General features: G+C 35.3%; 1 protein-coding gene across 6 annotated transcripts in view; it reads left to right on the top strand.

Moving 5' to 3' along the window:
- Nucleotides 1-23,723, top strand: part of LOC150096050 (protein lin-28 homolog) — a 283,502-nt gene that overhangs the window by 114,885 nt on the left and 144,894 nt on the right. For all 6 annotated transcript variants that reach the window (XM_090409220.1, XM_090409221.1, XM_090409218.1 and 3 more), the window contains exon 2: nt 215-330. In XM_090409220.1, the coding sequence (XP_090265346.1) occupies nt 215-330 (116 nt within the window). The remainder of the gene's footprint in view (nt 1-214; nt 331-23,723) is intronic.

Here is a 23,723-nt window from a genome sequence, read left to right on the forward strand (position 1 = left end):
CAGAGCATCACATGAAAGAATATGCGTCTCTTATGGGCGGCATTGTTACAAAGGTGGGTTAAGGTTAAAACTGCCTTCTGTTTGCATTTTCGAAATGACACGTTGCAGGCATATAATGCATGCTGATATGAATGAGAGAGAGAGAGAGAGATCAGCAGAACTTTCGCTTCTTTAAATCGTTGAAATGTTAACAGCTTTTTTTATCCCTTTGTAGGGGGCACAGGGGCAACGACAGGTCGAAGAAGAGGAAAGTGCAAGTGGTTCAACGTGGCCAAAGGTTGGGGGTTTATCACACCGTATGACGGCGGTCCTGATGTTTTTGTGCACCAGGTAAGAATGATCTTAGCGACATAATTTTTATATTTATATCAATAAAATACATTTTATATATATACACACATAAAACTGGGGGAAATGTATGCAAATGTATGTGCATACATTTCCCTCAGTTTTTGGAACAATAAAAAAGAAAGCGTTACTTTCATTGCTGCTTTACGTTGACAAAATGAACTCTCTTCTTCAAAAAAATTAATCTTACATTGCACACTTGCTGTAAATCGCACTGATCTTCTAACAATGGCAAAGGTGGAGACAGGTGCCAACCTATTTCCAAAAAAAATTAGGACTGAGTAGTGCTACTTGCACTCACTTTGGGGGACAAAAAAAGTCGTGAAAGATTTATTTATAATGATAATAAAACTTCATTTATTGACAGAAAAATAGATAAAAGACAACAAAAGTGCTAAAATATTGTTTCGGAGCGTTTAGTGAAAATCGTGTAGTAGAAGTAATGGCAGAGTGCTGTTTGAATGCTAGTTTTTAAGGCATTAAATGTCTATGCAAGGCATAATATTTAAAAGACCGATTATCAGTCATTTAAATATGCACTATTTTAAAAGACCATCGGTCTTTTAATTAGTGCAATATCGAGGCGATTTGGCAAAGTCGCCAAAGCCCACATTCTGTCAGTAAGACGATTATTAATAAAAAAAAATATAAATAAAAAACAGCTGTTATTTATAAATTTGCAACAAATGCAAAAGCTTTTGTTGCTTTGGATTAAAACAACGAAAGACACGCAATTAACAGGGAGTCGTCAGTCAACCTAACTGATCTTTTATGAAGAACATCCACGACTTTTAGAGAGGTTTTAAGCGCACCATCCCAAATGCGAAAGTGCATTCCAAGATTGAACAGATTTAGGATTTGTACAGCGTAAGTAACTGGAGGGGAGTAACTTGAGCTAAAAAAGATTCAAGATTTGGACGCTGAGAATGCTATAGAAAGTAATGTGTTTGTGACAGGAAAAACCAGGGATAAATGTCATGAGAGAAGAGAAATCTCGTCATGACTATTCAGTTGAGTATTATTAAAAGTAAGGGCAGTGAAAGAACTAAGTTCATATCAGTAATTTTTAGTTGAGGAATATTTTGTAAGGTCTTTTTTGTGAGAAAAAAAAATGAAAAATTGTGTTTTGGGAGTATTAAAGGCGAACAGGTTGTTATCACACATCTAAGGGATACTGAATCAGCACTTAGGGCACTGATTTTTTGGGTAATTTTAAAGCTTGAGATGTTTGAGCGCAGCAAGGTTTTGTCTATGGAATAGAGAGAGCACTCATCAGCAAAACTGTGGATAGCGTTTGATGTCAGTGAGAGAAGGCCGTTTATGTGTATGAGAAAGAAAGTGAATGAAATAACACAGAGCCCTTAGCAACACCTATGGTAATAATAAAATATCTGAAGAGAAAACACTTTCCACTATTATACGTAGTGAACGATCTGAGAGGAACCTGGCAATCCAAATACAAAAGGGGGAAGATAGACCATAAGAATACAATATGTTGAGAAGCTTTCGATTTATTATTTCTATCTTAATAGTTGTAAGTATTTTTTTTTATTATGCAGTAAAAATAGTATTCGAAAGTTTAGGCAAAAAGTTCATTAATAAGAAATGTAAGTGCCCCTGGTAAATGTTTTGAACTGAGAGATATAACACAATAACCGAATAAATATGCACTCATTGTTAAGAAACTTTTAATTTTGCTTATGTCAGTTCGGACATTGGAAGAAAATTTAACATTCATAGTTTACTAGTAGAGAATTTGAAAAGGAGTTGTTGGTTAGTTTCAAACGTATCCTCGATGCTTTTCGACATAGGCTATCAGAAACCTACTAATTAGTATAAAATGTTCTACGAACTGTATATATATATATATATAATGTACCCTGAGACGTCAACTACCTGAAAAGAGGTTTCAGGCATACTACATAAGTATCCCGTTCAGGAAGATATGATGATTTCCTGAAGTTCACCATGAGTTCTTGTCATGAACATCTTGTTCTGCTGTTCAAAAGATGCACAATGCGAGGGAGGTTTATCAGTGATCTCACTCTCTCATTAGGGAAAGTTAGTATCAGGGTCCTAAAATCATTCTTGGATGACACTTGTTCTGTTGGATTATCCATCATATGTTGGATGTTTTAAATGTTCAACAGGAGTGAGTGTGCTTAGTTGACAACGAAGGTCAAGCGGGCGGCGACATTCATTCTTTGCTCTACTAATAAAATTGCCATAGTTGCGACTGAAGCAACTATGGCAATGAATCCCGCTACCATTTTATGTAACCTGCTAATTCACCTTCAGCTGCGAAAGTCTTTATAATGGTTTCTTGCATTCTTGATAGGATTCGAACACAGGTCTTTTAAATCAAAATACCAATTTCTCAATGTGTTTGTGACTGAACTAATGTGCGATCCTATGGATCTCTAAGAAAACACATGGCACATGCGATCAGTTCCCCCCCACCTTGCATGCTATGACCGAGCATGGTTCCGCTTTACTTTCGCCTTTCAGTACGCATCACAGGGTATCTTAATTTCATTCCTATCACTCTGTGCGTTTCTTCTTCCACTTGTTTATTTTACACAGGCGTGGGTATGTTCAATAGTTGACTGCATCATATCTCATTCGGGACAGTGTCCGGAATGAATACAACGCTGTCATTTGACCAGTTGTAATAGATCAGTTGGACTTTACGCTCTCTCTCTCTCTCCTTCTTCTTGATCTTTTCTCTGCCTCTTGAATCGATCAGCTGTTTCTGGCCACATGCCCCACGTTGTCTTGATGTTTTCTGTTTATCACATCATTCTCGGTATACTAGAGACATCATAGCAGAGCAAAGGGTCCGATATATTCTTGTAGGCCTATATGGTTTCTATATGGTTTTTCATTGTTTTTCTCCCCTTCGTGGTCACTCAGGCTACAACCTCTACTCATCACTATCGTCATCATCCCTCCCCCCTCTCTCTCTGACATACACGCACGCATGCACACGTGCACGCGCGCGCTCACACACACACACACACACACACACACACACACACACACACACACACACACTTGAAGACAGTATTGTCTTGGAGGAAGGCACTGTACAACCTACTTGCAGCTGGAGGAACCTGTCACGGACACATGTTGGCTACCCGGGTGTTACTGGTGGATTCCATTTCATGAAATATTTTGGCCACTAAGTATATAAGACTAGCAATAAGGAACAGAAATTGGACTTGAAATGGTGATTTAAAGAATGTCACAAGTTGTTTTTCTGATATTTCAGTTTGTCTATGACAGTATTTGGCACTTACAGCAATATCTTCGAAAAAGTTCTTTACTCCAAGTAATTAAAAACTCCTATAGACATTTGAATAGTTAAATATTGGGATATATTTGATTTCTTTTTTCAAGTTTTTATTAAACCAGTCTACAAACATCAGTGAATCATATGTGTTGCATGAGCGCTAAACCTTTTTACAAATAATTAAAAATTATGATTAAAAATTAATTTCTGAATGCGTTAATCTTTAACGACTGTATTTTTAAAGATATATCTTTATTCACCCTTACTACTATTTCGATATTCATTGTTATGGCAAGCTGTTATCAGTAGCTGGTATTTACTATACTGTATTTTAATGTGCCATTAGTTGACATCTGGTCATTCGTTTTATTTTTATTGCTTCATCCAAGTAGGTCCAAATTTAGGGACCTACACACCTCCTTTTCACACCCAGGTGTGTGTATAAGACAAAGCCAAGCAATTTAGCCCAAAAGACGCATCCTACTCTATTGCTCCTCTATTCTCTTTAACAGGTGGGGAAGACAGAAAGGCCACAAGGGGGGGGGGGCGGAGTGAAGCGAGGATAAGGGGAAGTATACTGGTCAGCAGCTTGACTAGCCATCAAGTTCAATAGCAGTACCATCAAGTGCAATATGAGGGTCATTTCTGAGCTCGTAAACCTTTTCCATCCAATTTGGACACTGGGTGCTTCCTTAAAAGCACGAGACTTGTCTTCTGGCTGCTATTAGTAGACCGAAACAATGTTAGCATGTCAGTTGAGACCGTGTATTGTGAAGGAGTTGTTAAGTTAATTCAGCCAGATCCTTTTCCGTCGTGCATAGTAAACTCGTGTACACGTGAGCAAAAACTATTATATATTCAAAAATTAGTTTTGACTTTAAAATGATCTCAATGAATAGTTTCTATTAAAACTCCTTTTTCCATATACGGTATCTATCGAAACACACCCACCCACCCACAGGATATTGTGTACAATAAAAGTGTTTTTCAGCAAAGTATAACTAAATTAAATAATAAAATTAAAATAATTTAAAATAAATAAAATAACATTTTTATGTTATTTTTTACACCTGATTTATTTTAAGTGAATTTGTAAAATGTGTAAGCGATTATGAAACTCATTTTGTTTGTATCTATATAAAACCCTCCACTCTTTCCAGAGGGATTTTAATGAAATTTGGATGATTATTGGAATGTGTTGCAATCACAAGTTAGGTGTAAATAGAATAATTTTTAAGACTAATATTAAGCATAACAAAAAACTATACAAAATTATATGTTGTAAATGACAATAAGTTTACCGCCCCTCTCTCTCTCTCTCTCTCTCTATATATATATATATATATATAAAGGGTAAATATTAAGATTAGTGATCAGAGCTTATTCTACTTTTACCATGAGTTGCCTTGGTCTTGCACTACGTGCAGGGTCAGCTAGACTTGCAACAACTGCAGGCGCAAACTTGACTTGTTTGTCTGTTTGCTTACTTGGGAAATGGAGTAAAACCAGGTTTAAAATAGCTTGGTATATCTTTAACATATATATATATATATATATATATATATATATATATATATATATATATATATATATATATAGACATTATATATATATGGAGAGAGAGATAAAATACTCTCCCCTCATAGTTTTGATGGTTTTGGCTTAATCTAAATTACTTACTAACCAATCAACTTTGTGTAAATTCCGTTATTTAGGATACAAATAAAATATTACAGACCTGTATAAAAGCGTCAGTTTTGTATAATCGATGTAATAACATTGCTACAAAATCTTCCGGGAGTAACTTTGGTATTATGGTAATTGTTTTATATGTTTTGGCGGGAATGGTTTTACAAGTAAAAGGCGTGTAATCCCCTGATATGCAAGCATATTATGGACATATAGTAAAAATTGCTGGATTATGAGAGAAATTAGAAAATAATACGAAAACAGCTAAAAAAGGATAAACATAACAGGTGATTTGTCATGCAACATTTCATTGTTTATAAGGTTAATTCTGTAGTATTTTTTAACACTAAAAGCACTAGGATGTTTACGAAAATGGAAAAAAGTTGAAAAACAATTCTAAAAGATCACATATGCGTTCAAGAAACTGAAGGTAATATGTGAGAATGTAGTATAAACTGAAGACCCCGAATCAATATGAATTTAAAAATTGGAATGATAAAATTAAAATAAAAAGAAGAATTATAAAACTGTAGACTCTCTTCCTGCTATATAATGGCCGTCTGCTACATAATGTTCTTTTAATTGAGGTATTGCTGTTGGCGAATCTGACAGGACTCGGTTAATGATCTGTCCGCTCAGGTGCGTTGCTAACATCAACTCAGGGAATCAAAGCCAGAAAGAGATGGAGACAGAAAGAGAAGAGACTAAATTCGCTTTCCGGGTGAATTATGGGAGGTCCACTAGAAAGGAAGGACACAGAGTTATGGTCAGTAGGAACATACACTATAATAACACGACCATAAGTTGTTATCCTCAGGAACATTTCCATCTCTCTCCCCCCTCTCATTCACTGGCCGGCTTTGGGTCATACTCATGGCCTATGGGTGGGGGGAGGTGTTTTGTGCGTGTGATCAACAGAGAGAGAGAGAGAGAGAGAGAGAGGGAGGAAGGAAGGGACAACTACAGATCGATCAACGGACACTGCAGCCTTCCAGATGGTGTGGAGTGACTTTATGTGGACGAAATGACCGCTGCTTTTCTTAGATCCTCATTGTGTGGCTACGCCACTCCTACCCATTTTCAAGAGACGGCCGCTCTCGATAGGTCTCATTGAAAGCGTCGAAGGATGGAAATATTTGTTTTCCGGAAGGGAGAAGGTGCAATAGGTGTTTCAGCGACCACAAGAAAGCAAGTTGTCACACTGCATCTCACAAACTCTACATAACAATTTGTAATTCTTTAACAGTATCCTACAGCGAACCTAAAGGGGTCATGTTGTTTATTTAATCGTTTTCAGTACTCAACTTTGTTTAAGGGGACTGAAATGTGTTACTGATATTGCATACGGATCAGCCAGTGCGTCGAAAGTTCCTTTTTATTAGATTATTTATGAACTTTTTCTTTTTAAATTTGCCACTTAAAATAAGTTATTGATTTTCATAATCTTAGAGAGCAAGTAGATGGAAAAAATCTTTTTAATAGAAAATTTCGCAAGTTTATTTAGAACTTGAGTTGATCTTATGAATGCAATTGCCTTTAATGACTATCAAAGTATTTAGTCGGAAACAGCGAATGAAAGGGGGGACGTCAATAAAACAAATGGACATGTAACTAATATCAGTAATTTGCTTGAAAGAAGCTATTAATATTGCTTCCAAGGGATTTATCATTGACACCGGTATAACTACATGCAATTAATCATTACCTTCCACTAATTCCAATTTGCCCTCCTTGTCATAGTTAATTTTACAGGTATTTAATGCATTCTGGAACGAATAACATTTATTAGTGCCAAACTGAAATAAGAGTTTAGACACTGATTGAAATTCTGATTTGATTCCAAGTTATCAAAACGGTATTCGGATTGGGTTTTGCTCTTTTAAATGAAAAGATTGGAATACAAGGATGCTCTGTGATGTTGGAAGCTTTTTAAATTCCCTTGATTGGGTTCCTTAATTGAATTCGTTCGTAAGACGGTAAAGATTTGACATCAAATATTATCACTTTACTCAAATCAACTAACTGCTATTGCCATCCGTTAAGGAGAAAAATTGGAGGTGGGGGGAGTTAGTTGGGGGAAAGGAATAAAATCGTGACTTTGCTATCTGGGTAATGCTTAGATTGTACTTATCGCGCACCTACCTATATCAGTTCCCCGTAGCTGGCGGCTGACCTTCGGTAGAAAGATCATGGTTCACTGTTGATACACTGTAGGTTTATTAATTATTGAGAGCAATGAAATATCAGCCTACTCAGTCCCCGGTTTAAAGATCAGTACACGCTTGTATTACGGGGAGGACCCGTAGCCGGAGGCGTTTGTCTCCACCGGTAGGTAAACAAGAAGACGCTACCACGCAGGACGATGTGGCGTAGATTGGAGATTGTGATTGCTTCCTGTTTGTTTTTACAGACTACCTATCTGGTCAAAATAAATGGCTTTTGTGTTGCAGAAGCGTAAGAAAATAGGAGCTTTTCTTACCACCTTTTGCTATTCTTACAAATTGAACTTGTTAATTTTTCAACTTTGTTTCAACCAACATAAAACGTTGACATTTTTGTTTGTCAAAGTTGGTTCCAAGTTTTGCACTTCAGATAACGCAAGTCAATAGTTAAGGCAAGTAATTGTTTCCCGATCAACATTTAACTTAGTTTATCACATAATCAACAGTATTCAATTACTGTTGATTATGAGAGAACAGAAAGAACCCGAAACTTAAATGTACTACCTGATTTTTGAAGACATTAAAACATGTATTCGGAGGTGGGGGGTTCTTGAAGTACTTTTTCCCCTTACAGTCTTGCATTTTAAATTAGTAACGAGTGGAACCTGAAAGTAATGCTTCATTCAAAGTTGAACGAAAAAATTACGTTATGTTTGAGACTATTATCATCTTTTAAATTAGAATTTGAAAAAGAAAAAAAAAAAGTCCGCGCGGTTAGCCTAGTGGCTGTGCGCTTCGCAACCACATGCCTTGGGAAGGAGTGTCCTAGTTTCGATTCCCGTCGGTGACGTGAGGAGCTGAAAGATCTTCCTTAGCCAAGTTAGCCGGACGTGGACAGTAGGGTTTTTTCCCCGGTTTATCCTGGGGTTTTTCATCCCGCAAATTAGCCTTGAGAACTTAACGCTACAGGACATAGGATACACCGGGGCGGAGGGCTGACCACCTCACTTCTGTGAACGGCTTGAAGTCCGATGATTAATAAACTCTCGACACCGCAAGGTAAAAGAGGGTAAAAAGAAGATGAGAGGAGAAAAAAAAATTAAATCAGCGAGGAAGAGGTAGTCTCTTTTTAAGTCCTAAATTGTGCATCCTGCTATGTTTAATAAAACTTATACTCAAACGAGATATTTACAACTGTCGCCCCACCGATATATATATATATATGTTACCGCTAAAGTGCGAAAACCGTTAATGTGCACATTACCTAACTAATCTACAGATTAACTGATTTGCTCCGTTAACGTGCGGAATCAAGAATTTTCCGCATTTTACCTAGGTAATGTGCACATTAACGGCTTCCGTATCGTTAAAGTTCATCCACTTTTAGTTTGGTTTTTTAATAAGTAAACATAATTTTATCATATGTTTTTTTTCTTAATTGTAATAATATTTTAAACCGTTTGATTCCTTGTATTATATTAATTGATTGATGATTGATTCTATCAACTAATTTGTTGATTGTTTGATTATATTAACTTGATTCTTTAGATATCAAAAAATAAATAAATAACATTATCTTAATTTAAACATACAGAAACGTTGCTGTTGTTCCAGCAAAGATCTTATTTTCACTTTAACGAGTGCCTGGTAGGTAATGTGCAGATTACCTAGGTAATTTGCAGATTACCTAGGTAATTTGAGAAATGAAACAATTTTCCGCACATTAACGGATCACCGTAGTTAATCTGCACAATACCTAGATAATCTGCAGAATAACTGATTTCTGCACTTTAGCGGTAACATATATATAATTTTCTTATGATCAGTATTATAGCGATGAGGAAACGCGTGGGGATCTCATTTCACATTCTTATATTTCTTATATTTGTAGAGAAAGAGAGAGAACGCCTCTCCCTCCTCACTTCCGCAAGTGCCACGCGCGGTATCTTTATGTATTCCCTCACTTCTTTTGTTAGCAATACATCACACTGCTTTCAAGTAACGATAATTCGACTCTCGAGGCTCTGGTCGCCATGCATTTGTCTGACTGCACAAGAGAGCAACAGTCTATTTAAAATAGCCCGACTATACTGGAACGGGAGATTTAGATGCAGGATGATCGGAATAAGAAGTTGGAATTGTGGGTATGCATAAATAGCTATCAGTTCCATGTCAGAAAAATGCACTTTGGTGTAATCAGATATCCAATGGTGTATTATATTGGCGAGATTATGCTAGAAGAAACTGACCAGACTAGGAATCTTGTAGTTTTTTTAATAGATTGGAAGTTGAAGTTCACGGGTCATATAGCAAAAGAACTACGAATATAACTCAGAGGATAACTGCAATGCTTAAATGAAAGCTGACATTTAAGAATAAGGAAGTCATTTTGCCTCTTTACAAGACTGATATGACCTCATCTGGACTACTCAGATGAGGTCATAGATCTGGTGCGCAGATCTGGTATCCTGGTTTCCGAGGTGATGCAGATACAATGAAAAGGTGCAAAGGAGAGCGTTAAAGATGATATCGGGACTGTGGAATGTAAATTATGAGGAGAGATTGAAAATTTGTGGACAACACGCTAGCAGACAGGAGAAAGATGGGAGGTGATAGAGATGATAGATTTTTGAAAGGATCATACAGGATACCAGTAGATGGATTTTTTCATTTTATAGAGGGTAACGAGAGGACATCCATGGAAGTTGAGAATGAATGTAGTGAAGAAGGAGGTGAGAGTAAGACTGGAATGGCTATATATATATATATATATATATATAGTCAACAAGTTATTTTAGGAGAAAATCCAGGTGTTATAATCAGCCAAATGAAAAATCGAGGTATCTGTTTTTGTGAAGTTGAGTTCAAAACATATCCATGCAAAATGTTAAAAGGTTGAGAAAAGAAAGAACGGTTCTGCAAGGAAGCTTTGATGTGTTTTATTTTATTTTATTTTACCTATCACCGCTCTTGTAAACTGCTTATTTCATGATGGTTTAGATAAGGATTAAATATATTTAGTTGTGTCTTCATTAAGCTGAGATTTTGTAGGTGATACAGAACTAGTCAAGACGAAACATAAGACCAAACCTGACTATTTGAAGGTGTAAATCAATATATTCAACTGTCGATTCATTCTTGTTCTCTTATTTAATTCATTGATTTTTAAAGTTCATTTACTACTTTTATTATCCCTGCAGATCTTTGATAATTATAAGGATAAAGCAAATAGGAACTTGATTTGTTTTCCACAAAGATTTCTCCAAGTTGAGGTCTATTGGGAAACAATGATGATTCTCGGTGGTGGTAGCAACATACTGAGAAAAACGTTGCGGTTCTTTAACATTCAACAATTAAGATCTCGGTCTCCCATCATAGGCCAGTTTCATTCTATTATGATCACATAAGTGTAAGTAACCCGAAATGATACTGGTGCGCTGCTCAAATGAATGGTAGTACTAAATTCGACAATTCATTATCAGTTATCTTACAGACATTTATGCATATCCTAGACACCGAGAAGATAGATTTTAAAATATTGTCGATGATATTTCATATTCGACAGTTTGATGAAAAAAAGTATGTAAAATGGATTAATGATAATGAAACTGTATTAAACGATAAGGCTTTTGGGAGTGCATATAGAGTACGAACACTACCTAGTTATCAGAGGAAATTATTTGAAAGCAACATTTACCCAATGAGAAGAAGAAATTGTGGGTATCTTAAATAATTGATAGTTGATTAGGGAGGTTGCAAAGATATATCTAATTTCATTTGCCAAGAAGATGCATGTCAGGATTAATCAATCCGGTTTTGATCATCTTCAATGACTTGCCGAGTTTGGAACAGTAACTTTTTATTGGAGAAGTTAAAAGTGCAGAAGTTCTTCCAGATCATTGCATAAATAGGAGAATTATAGACAACGTAATGAAAAACAAAATAATACCCTTGTAAGCTAGTTTCACAAGATTATCATAAAATATAGAAAAAAGTGGATGGGTGAGGGAAGCTGGGTTTAAAATTCAGAGGCAAATGCAAATATATATATAAATATGTATGCGATTTCATCGGATGATAGTATTAAAATATGAACTGACTGGACAATCTTTAGAAAGACAAGGTGACTTTTTTTTGTAAACAGTGACTTCGGTATTATTTTTATATGACTCTCACCAAAGAAAGTTTCTAAACCTATACTATATGGGTCAACTACATGGTAGATAATCCGAGAACTCTAATCTGGAGATGGTAAGTTTTCAAGACCAGTTCGAGTCAAGTAGGATGGTGGTTTTGCGCTTGCCGAACGAAAATCATCTGTCGTCTAAAGACATTCACAAACATCCAAGCCCAAAGTGGGCTTCGAACCTACAACCCATAGGTTGGAGAGCAGAGATGCGATCCATTCCACTAACTACACCAATAAATTGATAGGAAAGTTCAGTTCAGGAGTCATATTGATAAGATTACTAGTAATAGCTCATAAGATTGCAAGTTCAGTTATAGGAAGTTATAATATCCCCATAAAAATCTCTGCTCAGACTGGTATTGGATTATGGCAGACAGTTTACTCACCAAGATTTTTGATGGATCCCAAAGGTATTTATTTAGCAAATATTTGTCATGTGCAGGGAGAAAATGTGCCACAGTATAATTAGATTTTTTTTTTTTTACGTGAATTCCACCAATAAAAAAGGTTGGAATGCTAGAATACATTTTGCTTCGTGGCTTGAGTAGTGGCTAGAAAAAGTTCAATGTTATGTTCCATATGAGACATTTACCTTTAACAGATTGGGCGATAGTCGCACACTTTGTAATGAAAATCATTAGCTACCTAATGATATTCACAGTGAGATTTGAATCCACAGTCTGTTACTTGGAGAGGGAAGATGCTATCCACTAGGCTGAATAGGTCATCCTGCTGTAATTTGTTGATTTTATCTAACAGAAAATAGAGAGGAAATTTAATTGAAGTAGATAAGTTAGTTCAGGGAGTAAAAGGGATAGGTAGCAGGAGTTTGTTGCACTTAGGAGTGAGTAGAATGAGCAATTAAAGGAGGTTGAATCAGAATGCATCAGAGGACGTTTTATTATAGTTTTAGTGAAGAGAAGAGTTAGGGAGTATTTTAGAACTGTTTATTTATACTCTTAGAGTTGAACCCCTTATGTAAAGTAGCCTTCATCAATTGATTACAGAAGTAGAGACCACGAATTAATGAATGTAGCTTAAATTAAGAACTAGATAGTTATTTGCTATGGGTAGAATATAGGTTAATTAAATGTTATGCGCAATAATCAGTTATTAGCGCCTATGTAACCTGTGGAAATGGCGTTTTGCTTCTATAGTTCTAGGCTGCTCGAAGTAAGCCCGTTATAGGTTTGATCCCAGTCACTAATTAGAGGAAATTTTTCTACTTCTTTCTTCAGCTGGTTCCCAAGTTATTCGATCTTTTGGTACGTGTAGTTAAGATTTTTTTTTTACGTCCCACATCTTAAAAATTCGATTTCAGAATTCACACTAACAAACGATACGAAAAGCCTTAATTCATCGATAGTTTGAACTCACTATTACTGAGCTCAAGCTATCGCTGAAGGATGGAGACTGGCTTCCCACAAGTCTTCAAAAACTTTGTTAGGACAAAAAAGCTGCACCTGCTCCCGTTAGTGAATAAAATGCATTAGAGGATTTATTTTTTTATGATGGTTATTATATATAATGCCTGTACAGTTGCTAATCTCTTTACAAATTCCATATCTTCCCAACTTTAAGATACTGTTCTCACACCTGGGGCAGAGCACCAAAAACCTTAAAATTCCTTATGGGTTTCCAGAAGAGGGCAGACTAGTTATCTGATGGTTTCCCACTCTGGTCACTTCGTAACAGATGTTCTTTTTCTGCTTTATGCCTTCCCTATAGGTAATTTTTTCGGGTGCCATTCTACTGAACTGGCCTATTACTCATTATTACTCCACTCTCCTCTAAACCTCTTCGTGTGGTCAAGAAAGGACACACTTGACGACATTTTTTTTTGGTCTTATGTTGCAAAAAGAAAAATAAGTAGAAGAAAAATATATAAAAATAATAAAGAATGTGAGAACCTGGAGGACATGAAGAAGAAACGTTATTAGTATAAATATACACAAACTTAAGTTACGTAGGATAATGAATGCGATGTTGTGGGTAGTACATTTGAGTATAGTTTGATTATAGTACAATTTATCAGTTCACCTGTTGTGCAATCTTTTAAGCATGAGGTTAGTTTTTTATGACTCCCACGTATAAAACGTTGTAAACCTAACTGTGGATGGGTAAGAATTTTTTTGCATTTTTTTTTATTAATTTTATATATATATATATATATATATATATATATTGTAACTTATGTTATTTATTTTTTTACATAATCCGGAAACCCAGCTCTAGAAACCAACCATGAAACTATTTAAAGATTTCAAGACACTCTAGACACCAATAAAGGAGAGTGGTGGTGTCACATCGGGCGTTGAAATTCATCTCCCATCTAGTTAATCTTAGGGTGTGATTGTGGGATTGGCTTCTCAGCAAGTGTTTCTTACATAGGAAGCAACATCATATTTAGGATGATTAATTAAAATAGTTTCCTTGTTTCGTGTGGAGAGACTCATCCTTACAGGATGAATCTCTTGACGTCATTAAGAGCATTAAGTTATAATCTTTGTCAAATAATCTAATTTTGATTTACAGATATCTTCAACATTTAGTTGGCAGATTTAGAAGGTTAGATTGATATCACTTAAAGGCTGGCTCTAAAAAAGAGCTGTTTGGTATGTTTTGTTTCATGTATAGTTTTATATCGCAATATAGCAAAACTATATTGCGGTGTCTCACGTAACCGGGATGTATCACATAGTCTGCCCAGTTTGACTGATCTGTTTTTTTTTTACTCGTCGATAGACATTTCCACCCTTCAGCATCATTAACAGACCCCACTTCACTTTTGAACTTAGAATACCAAGCAGATGCTTGGATTCTGCTAATTGCTTGCACTTTGTAAGCAACTTTTAACATTCTTTCGAAGATTTCTGTATAGGATGTTCTGTAAAGTCTTTCATTTTTTTGATGGAGTAACCAAACACGATTTTTTTTCCCAAACAACTACAGGCTTTCGCTCAGGGTGGCGGTCTCAGACCAGACAATGAAATGCAGCTCCCAAATAAAGACACTGACAAGCAACCATACTCATCGAGATTCGAACGTGCAGTCTGTTAACTGTAGAGGGTACACCAACAATTTAGCCAACGAGGCCCACATATTTTTTATATGCATATAAAAAAATCATGGCCCAGATCGTGACAGCATCAAAAGCGTAATAGAAATACAAAAGACAAAGGAAAATGTGTATAGTTATCCATACGTTTCTCCGGAGATTGGCGTGTATCTCTCTCTGTCAGTCCAGTAACGAGATAATGGCAGGATATAAATGGAATGACAATGGAGTGGCAAGTATCTACATAAGTAAATGCAAATTTATTTCTTAAAAGACAAGGCGTTGTCCCATTCACCAAAGTACGTCTGCGTCGAAACATCGCCTCGAAATTAGCTTTTATTCTATATTGAATAATTTGATTTATGTCTTTGTATAAATTGAGATTTACGTACATATAATGACACATTCATGAAATTCTCTCTTGTTTAATGCGTGCGAATATTTATTTTTAGAAGACACGAACAAACTGTTTCAGCGTGCCTCACCTTTCACTACCATAAAGGTTTATTTAATTAACAGCTATGAGTATATCTTTTTCTGAATTCATTAGGTTGCTTTGGAATTTAAGTAGCTATATTCAAATACTATACTATTAGATGTTGCTATTTGCAAGTTCTATGTAATTACAACGATGAAATTTTTTTATACTAAAGCGCATTTTCCCCCTTTAATATGAGGGAACGTTGACCAGACTGCACTATTATAAAGTCTCAGTCACGATTTTTTATCGCTTCAAGGTGAGTTATGCAAACATTTTAAAATTGCACTAGGCTTTCCAAAATATAGAGACTAGAATTTCAATTTTACGTGAAAAATATGTGTTCTATATCGCACGGTAAAGAGAAAAAAACATCTTAAAAGTATATTTAAATGTGTATTGCGCTTTCGTGAGTAAATTTTTTTCTTCTTTTCTTTTGGGAAAAAAGATTTACAAGAAATGGAAAAGTATTTTCTAATAACAGGACTCAGAGAATAGACAAAACTGTTTTTTTGGCATTATTTATTCTTGGATTTTAGTAAGTATGATAAAGAGAAATGAATACGCGATAGGTGAAATAGTGCACATTTCCAGAGTAGTTTTTGACTTAAAAAAAAAAAGAAAGAAAGAAAATATACTTCGATAAACATAGCATCGAACACTATACAGATTTTATCAACCATGTTGATATGGATCACACCTACACAGTATCATATTCTTATTTAAAAATTTAAAAATTAATTGTTTAAGTTATCCAGGCTTGAGAAATCAACATAGTTCTGAAAATTCAGTGTAATTATTTTTCAAATTCAACCTTTTTCTCGCTCTCTTTGTTAGTATTGTTTTGAAATTATAGGGCATCACTCATGGTTGTTGACGCTCTTTCTAATCTCATTAATGTATTTCTTCCGGAACTTCTTGTTTTTGATATTTGCACTATAATTGCTATTTTATCTCCAACAATCAACAGTTGGGTTTTCCGAATACTACACCTGCCTGTCTGGACAAGTATCTAATTCAAACGATTTTTAAGGACAATGTAGATGTGGAGCCCAAAGTTTTATCAACGAAAAACAGAAAAAAAAAAAAAAACTGACGTGATTCTTTGTTCACCTGCGCTATACTTAATAGTATCATCCCTATCCTAACCACTTCCTCCATTATTTCCAATTATTGTGTAGCCCAGAACAATCAATTTTTTTTCTTCGTTTCACACCTTTTTTTTTCTTCTTGCTAGAGGAATTTGAAATGGGGATATTTTTGTAATCGGCGTGATGTCTTGGCATAAATATGTGGTGACTTCATACAGGCCCCATTACGGGATACATTCCAGCCCACTTGCAGTCGGTTAGCTATTCTATTGTTCTGTATTTATAGAACGCTGCTCCGTTGTTATCTGTTTACACTTTCCCATTGTACCGTGGCAGCTGAATCTGACCGAATTTATACAAAACCTGTCTTTGAAAACTTTCAACTATCTTTACATCAATATATTTACTTATACCACACGTTTCATCTGTATTAGGAAAACATGAATATCTGAGAATTATTACCATCTGGCTATTATTGCACTGTTATCGTCTGTTTTCTTACTTGGCCCGACGCCAGCTAGAAAATTGCTCTCAACAATAGAGACAATGGGTTTCGTCCTACACTATGTAGCGTGTTACTTAATTCCTGAAAATGGATGTTACACGATTAACGAAAGTATGTACATATATGATGTATAACTCTGAAATATTTTATAAAACATACAAGTCCTGTTATTACTTCTGCACATGCTGAGACGCATTTTTATTTTTTTATTTACCACTAGTAGAGGAATATTTTTGTAAAACAGACAGCAATAAATACATCTCTCGTTTCCAGGATTTTTTGTGTTTCTATCTCATTTGTCTTACAAGTAATTAAAAAAAAACAGTTTCACTACTATCGTTCTCAAGAGAACACATCACTAGCATTCTATCGAAAGATTATTCTGAAATATTGATTTTATTTAAAAAGAAATATTTTATTGGGCATGCTCTACGTGTTGAAATAACTGACATTTTTAGAAACCATTCTATAGTTCTGAAAATTCCCAGAATGCGTTTGTTAATTAAAACATATTTTATAGGGACAAAATTGTGGTATAAATATTAATATCAAGGTAATAGTGTCTATATTATATACAAATATAACTCCAAAAACTTAATGGTGGTCAGTGGGTAAATGGCAATGAAAAACTGTCATCACATTGCACAAACATTCAAGAAGTCAGTTTTGAAAGTGATGATAAAATTTCGGATAAAAGAGAATTTAACGGTATCAGGGCTGTATCGAATTACTAAAGGAATTTATGCAACTGTTATTCAGTACGCTATTAAAACCGGAGGATAGACAAAATTGCATTCTCCTATTTATATTCCGTTATTTTTATATTCTATTGTAGTTACATGCCATCTTAATATTTTGTTAGAAAACTCGATATGCACTTCCTCGTGAGATTGATCTCAAGAGTAGAATTCAATATATTACACGGTGAATGGCCAAATATACCTTACATGTATTTAGGCTAACCACTGTGCACCTACAATTTCACTTTGTCCGGCTGTCCGTCTATTTAATGTGCCATAAAATTCCTCTGGAAGGAAAGATTTTCATGAAATTTGGTATTTGGCATCTTTATTAAAATTTGTCGGTAAATTTAACTCGCTTTAAAATTGATAATTCAAAACCGCATTTAGGATGGAATAATGCACATTTTTGTGTACCTATCTCGGATAATTTCCTATCTTGATATTACACATCTAGGTTTCTAGTGAATGTCATGTAATGTTATCAGTAATCATTGACATGCAAGTAACATTCTCTGGATATGAACGAACAACTGTTTCCGTAACGTTAATCTTTTACAGCCATAATACATGCTGAATTATAGCAATATGTATTAAGCATTTTTAGGGGGGGAGGGGAGGAGAAGGATTTGAACTGATTGTGCGACCGTGCCTTCGAGCAGAATACTAGATGATTGGTTATAATTACTTCCATAATAAATATTGCAGTGCCTTTAGCAGATGTAATAACAGATTTATATTTTATACCTAAACAAGGGGAAACTTCACAGGCATGCGTGGCTGAGGGGATAGTGTTCTTCGCTTAGCACTATTCCCATCCCTCTCCCAAATGGAATATGAATTGGAAATCTTTCTATTTCTACAAAAAAATATTTTTTTTTTCTATTGCAATGCATAAAAAATTACTATTTCCACCACCGTTTACTGTATTGAAATATCCTAACAGAACGTTTATTGAAGTGCAGGATCGAATCACTTAAGGGCCTTAAGAAAAAGGTCTTCCAGGTGTCTGCAATTGTTATCAGAAATTTCATGAATAAAACATTTTTAAAAATAAGTTAAAAATAAATCACTATCCTAAAGACACTTTACAGTATAAATTAGAAAAAAAAGCTCTCTTACTGACTTGTATTTATCTTAAAATTTATTTAGTATTTATCTTAATTCTTAAATGTTTATTTTAAGATCAACAGATTGGGGAAGCAGATGGTCCACAAAAATTTTTATAGTACAATGGGTGTTTTCATGTCGATTCTAGAGTTTGAAAACAATATCCTAAAAAAGTGTAAGATGAAAATTTGATCATGCAGCTGGCACCCGTATTGCTCTTTGAGAAAGTAACACTTCAAAAATGTACAAGAGTCGTCTCAGCATGAATTGGCAGGCATCGAGTGGTATGAAGGGAAGTATATGATTTAATCTGAGAAAAAATAAACAATGCATTATCGGAATTTTTATAGAGAGTTTAAGACGCTTAGATTGACTAACTTAGCATTAAAAGAAGGGAAGGCTATGATGCGTCATGTGCATCTATGTCTAAGAATTACACGTGCCAATGTGTCTTCCTGCCCTCCTCCTCTTTGAAAAGTTAGGATTCTTTAATGGAACATCTGTAATTGCATTCAAAGACAAATTAACTTGGTATCAAGAAAATAATATCTAAAGGAACAATCAGGCTTAAATTCATCCAGAGAAGATATTTGTTTGCTCTTCATATGTTATTCTTCATGTATTATCTGAAATAATATGTTATGTTTGGCTGTCGAATCTATTTCACTTGGAACTGATGCTCTAAACACCTTCGCCGTTTTCCATGCTAAGTACATGCATATATCATTATTGTTGTAAGAACAAGGACTCATCTATTATAGCCGTAATGAACAGTCAAGGCTGTTTTCTCTTGTAGATAAAACAAGTTTTTCATGATCTGGAAGGATGGTTCTTCTGCATGGCCTGAGAATTCCCCATGACCAAAATTGCATTGAGACTTTACGGCAACACTTAACGAGAAAAGTGGTATAAAAAAAGAAACTAACAAATCTTAGATGGTTGCACAAAAGAAATAATCATTCGTTTGTCTGTGTGTGTGTGGGGGGGGGGGGGCACCGTTATGAAATTATTAGTGTAGTTCGTCACGGTATGTTCAGTATTTCTGGCTAAATGCTACTTCGATCGAACTGTTCTAATGAAAAGGAAAGACAACAAAAACCTTATAATAAAGTTAGAACTTTTTAGGATATTATCTGCAATTGATATTTTGTCTACATCAACAGTTTTATTGTGATCTGTTCATTTTGTTTTGTGATGTTGTTGCTTGGTTAGTTGGTTATTTAGATTAAATATCTAAGTAAACTAAGATCATTAAGCAAGTGTATTTATGCCTGAGGATTGTATATGTGTGTTCTTCTCTGGCTGGTTTACACAATATTCAGAATGAGAAACTAGAGATTCCAGAAGGAAAAGCCCTGTTGTCCCCATATGAGATCAACTAAGTCACCTTTAGTTGACAAGCCCTTATAAAATGTTCCTGTCGCATTGCATTCAATGGGATGCAGGTGTTTTCGCAAGTGATTGCTACCAACTGCGGATGTGCCAGTATAAGCTGAGTTAGTTAGCACACTTGACAATTTAATTTGGATTAGAAAATTAACCAGAATGACTTTAATGAGGTCAGACTGTCTGGAAGTGATAATTAAAACAAGAGTTTAGCTGTCAATCGGTTGACATGTTATCGCTGTGTATGGAACAAAAATAGATGCGAGATGTTCTCGCTTTGCACTGCAACTGATAATGAACTGCAATCTAATCCAACCAGAATATTGTAATTACTCTTGACAAAAGCTATAAATATGCAAATACACCCTGTGTATGGAACAAAAATAGATGTTTTTCAATAATGTGCTATAATTGCTATACTTTTTATTATTATACAGAACTTTTTAAATAATGGAAGAGAAGGCTGGTATAAATTTTCACTGAAGTGCAATTTACGCTAATGTCGTAGACAGCTTCAGACCAGTGAAACCTCATCTAGTTGCCCTCTCTTTCAAAATAAGGTAAAAGGAAACGGCAAGATATTGTTAGATGCAATTTAAAATGAATGTTATATAAGAAATTCCGATGAACTTTACAGAACATTCCTAGAATAAACTGATACGTGATTAAAGTTAAAGAGAGTATGAATCACCATTCTGAATTCCTTTCAACCACCCACCAAATGTTTTTAGTGTATTACAATAGGCAGGTTAGTTCAAAGAGATATTTTAGTCCTTTTTTTTTTTTTTTTTTGGTTTTGCATACTTTCACTTTTTTCCCCTTTTGTTCTTCTCCTTTTACTTGCCCTTTGTTGTGTGTCACTCATGTGTCTCATCTCCCATGAGTCATGTACGTAGTTTTTAAAAGAATGCGATAATATCTTACAGTGGTTCTAGTCTTACACAGGTATTCTTTTCTTTGCAAGATTTGGCAGGGAAATCTTGAAGAGACATTTTCAGCTTTGCGTTGGAAGGGGGGGAATGCTGTAACACTGAGTGCGTTCACACCGCCTGTGGCACAATGCGCACGCACGCACACACCTGCTTCCTTGGCTGATACCTCACGCTAGCATATAACGCTCATCGTATTAACTTGTATCTCCGATATTCTTGTGCCTCAAGCTATCGGTGTTCCTCTAGTTAAGTGTGTCTGTTCTGTTTACCTGCGAGACACTGAGACTCGATGTGTGTGTGTGTGTGTGTGTGTGTGTGTGCGCGCGCACGCGCGTGCATCATATGCACGCGCGCATACCTCACAAGACAGGTAACAGATAGTGAGAGTGGCACATTATCTGTTTCATCCCTTAGAACGACTTTTCGAAGTTGGAAGACAAAAAAAAGTCTGCGTAAGATTGAAAATTCTTGTAACTAATTGAGAGCGTAGTGATAATATTTAATTTTTATTCCAAAGAAATAAGAAAATTATTTTATACATCTGTCCAAGTCACTATATGGCACAAATTAATTATTAACAAAATCATTCAGCTAAATGTTCACCTAAATGTATCTCTTATTATAACAATGAGACATTTATATGAGAATGATCTATAATACTTATAACATCATTCCGTAGTAGTTATTTTCCTAGTAAAAGTCTATCTACGGACACTGTTAATTTTAATTGTGCCCTCGTCGGAATATTAATTGCATCGGTAAACTCGTAAGACATTATTATTTGTCATTTATTTAGAAGAGGCAGTGTCAAGTACGTAATTACCATTCTTCCACTCCCCTTTTTTTGTATAGGTTTGAGTGCAAATTGGAAAGTACTTTTTTTTTTTTTTTTTCGGTTATTTAGATTTATTTTTAAATTCATGTTTCATTTTGCTTTCAGTCTTCTTCTTTCACTACGCGTTATTCCCGCTTCCTATGCAGAGTCCGGTGTTACTTAGATGCGACTTCTTGTTAGTACCACTCCCAACCGACCTGTCGCCTAGTCTGCCGCTGGGGGGAGGATATATTTTTGGCTGTAGAAGCGTATGTTCAAGGGGACGGTTTGACTGCTTGCGGGATGAAAAACGCCAGATAAACTGGCGAAAAAAACTCTACTGCCCGCGCCCAAGATCGGCTAACTTGGCTATGCCTGAGGAAGATCATCAAGTTCCTCACGTCTTCGACGGGAATCGAACCTGGGACACTCCTTCCCCAGGCATATGGTTGCGAAGCGCAAAGCCACTAGGTTTTGCTTTCAGTACTAACAATTAATTAATTTATTTATCGATGGAAATATCATCGTGTTTTTAGAGGAAAAGAAATTTACACCGAGTTATACAAATAAAATAAAATGAAAATAATAAATAAATAAAAATTTCTCCGTTATACATTCAGTGAAACGATTTCTTCGTTGTTTTTCTAAATTGTACCGAATTTCCTAAAAGCAGAACGATTTAAAGGGAAGATACATTTTTTTTTCGTATTATTTGGTTAATTTAGTTTTTATACAATTAAATACTGGGTTTTGTTTATAATTATTGACAGTTTAATTCATTTAAGTTGTATCGCACATAACTGAAAGAAGGTAGCTTGGAAAACGAACAATGATCAAGTTAATGAAATCAGGAAATATAGGTAGCAGAATTAAGTAAACAGATGGGAAACAGGGGATATGATAGAGGCACAATTTGATTATGGGATTTTATATGATTTACTAAAGTATTATAGATTCACTGATTACTCTTATTACGAGAATTATTAGGATGGCAAACTGGACCTGAAGATGAATGGGTCTCTTTGGTTTACTAGAGGTGTTCAATAGGAGATAACATGCTAAATTCAAAGAACTAGAGCACTTTGAAAACAGCGAAACGGCGGCCAAAAAAAAAAAAAGTTTCTTTCCACCTCTCCCCTCTTATTCAGTCAGCCGAACAGTTCGAATTAGTCAACCGATTACGACTACTTTCGGAATGTGACTTTTGTTACGCTGCTTAATTAAGGTCCCTTGAGAAATTCGATCAAATGTGTGTGTGTGTGGGGGGGGGGGACTGCTACAGGTTGCATCGCTCAGCCGATTTAGATTACTTATTAGAACACGAGTGTTTTTCCTATTAAATCTAAATTAAATATATAAAAATATAAATAAAAAGTGAGTCAAATACTGAGAAAACAGGAGGTGGGCTAAAATTTCTCAAGTAGCTTCTGGGCTAACAGTACTATTTTTGAATTGTTGAGAATGTGCAGTTGCTTCGGAAATTCGAGCAATACGCTAGCAGCAGCAATACTACTACTAATAACAATAAACATGTCAACACATTAATCGTTTCCAAATTATAGCACCTCTTGCTTTCTCAGCATCTAACTCACTTTTTTATATGATGTTTTCTATAAGATGGAACATATACAAGGGAGATATTTCAGTGCATATCAGAAGCGGAAAGAATGAGTGGGATCATTCCTAGAAGCTGAGTAACAGTATGGTTTATAAGGGAGTGAAAAATAGGTTTTTCTTCTAGTAAGTGATGAGCGAGTAGCCAATAAATGTTACCGGCGGAAATAATGAGTGCACTGACGCTGAATAATTGGCACTAGGATAGAATGGACCACCCGTGATGATTTCTAGGACTATATAGGACTATACAGATACTAGATTAATAATAACAATAATCATAGGAATAAGAATATTCTTAGTTTAATCTAGGAG

Source organism: Typopeltis vanoorti, chromosome 19 (assembly GCF_054136105.1).
Source record: "Typopeltis vanoorti isolate ZY-2024b chromosome 19, IOZ_Tvanoo_1.0, whole genome shotgun sequence".
NCBI lineage: Eukaryota > Metazoa > Arthropoda > Arachnida > Uropygi > Thelyphonidae > Typopeltis > Typopeltis vanoorti.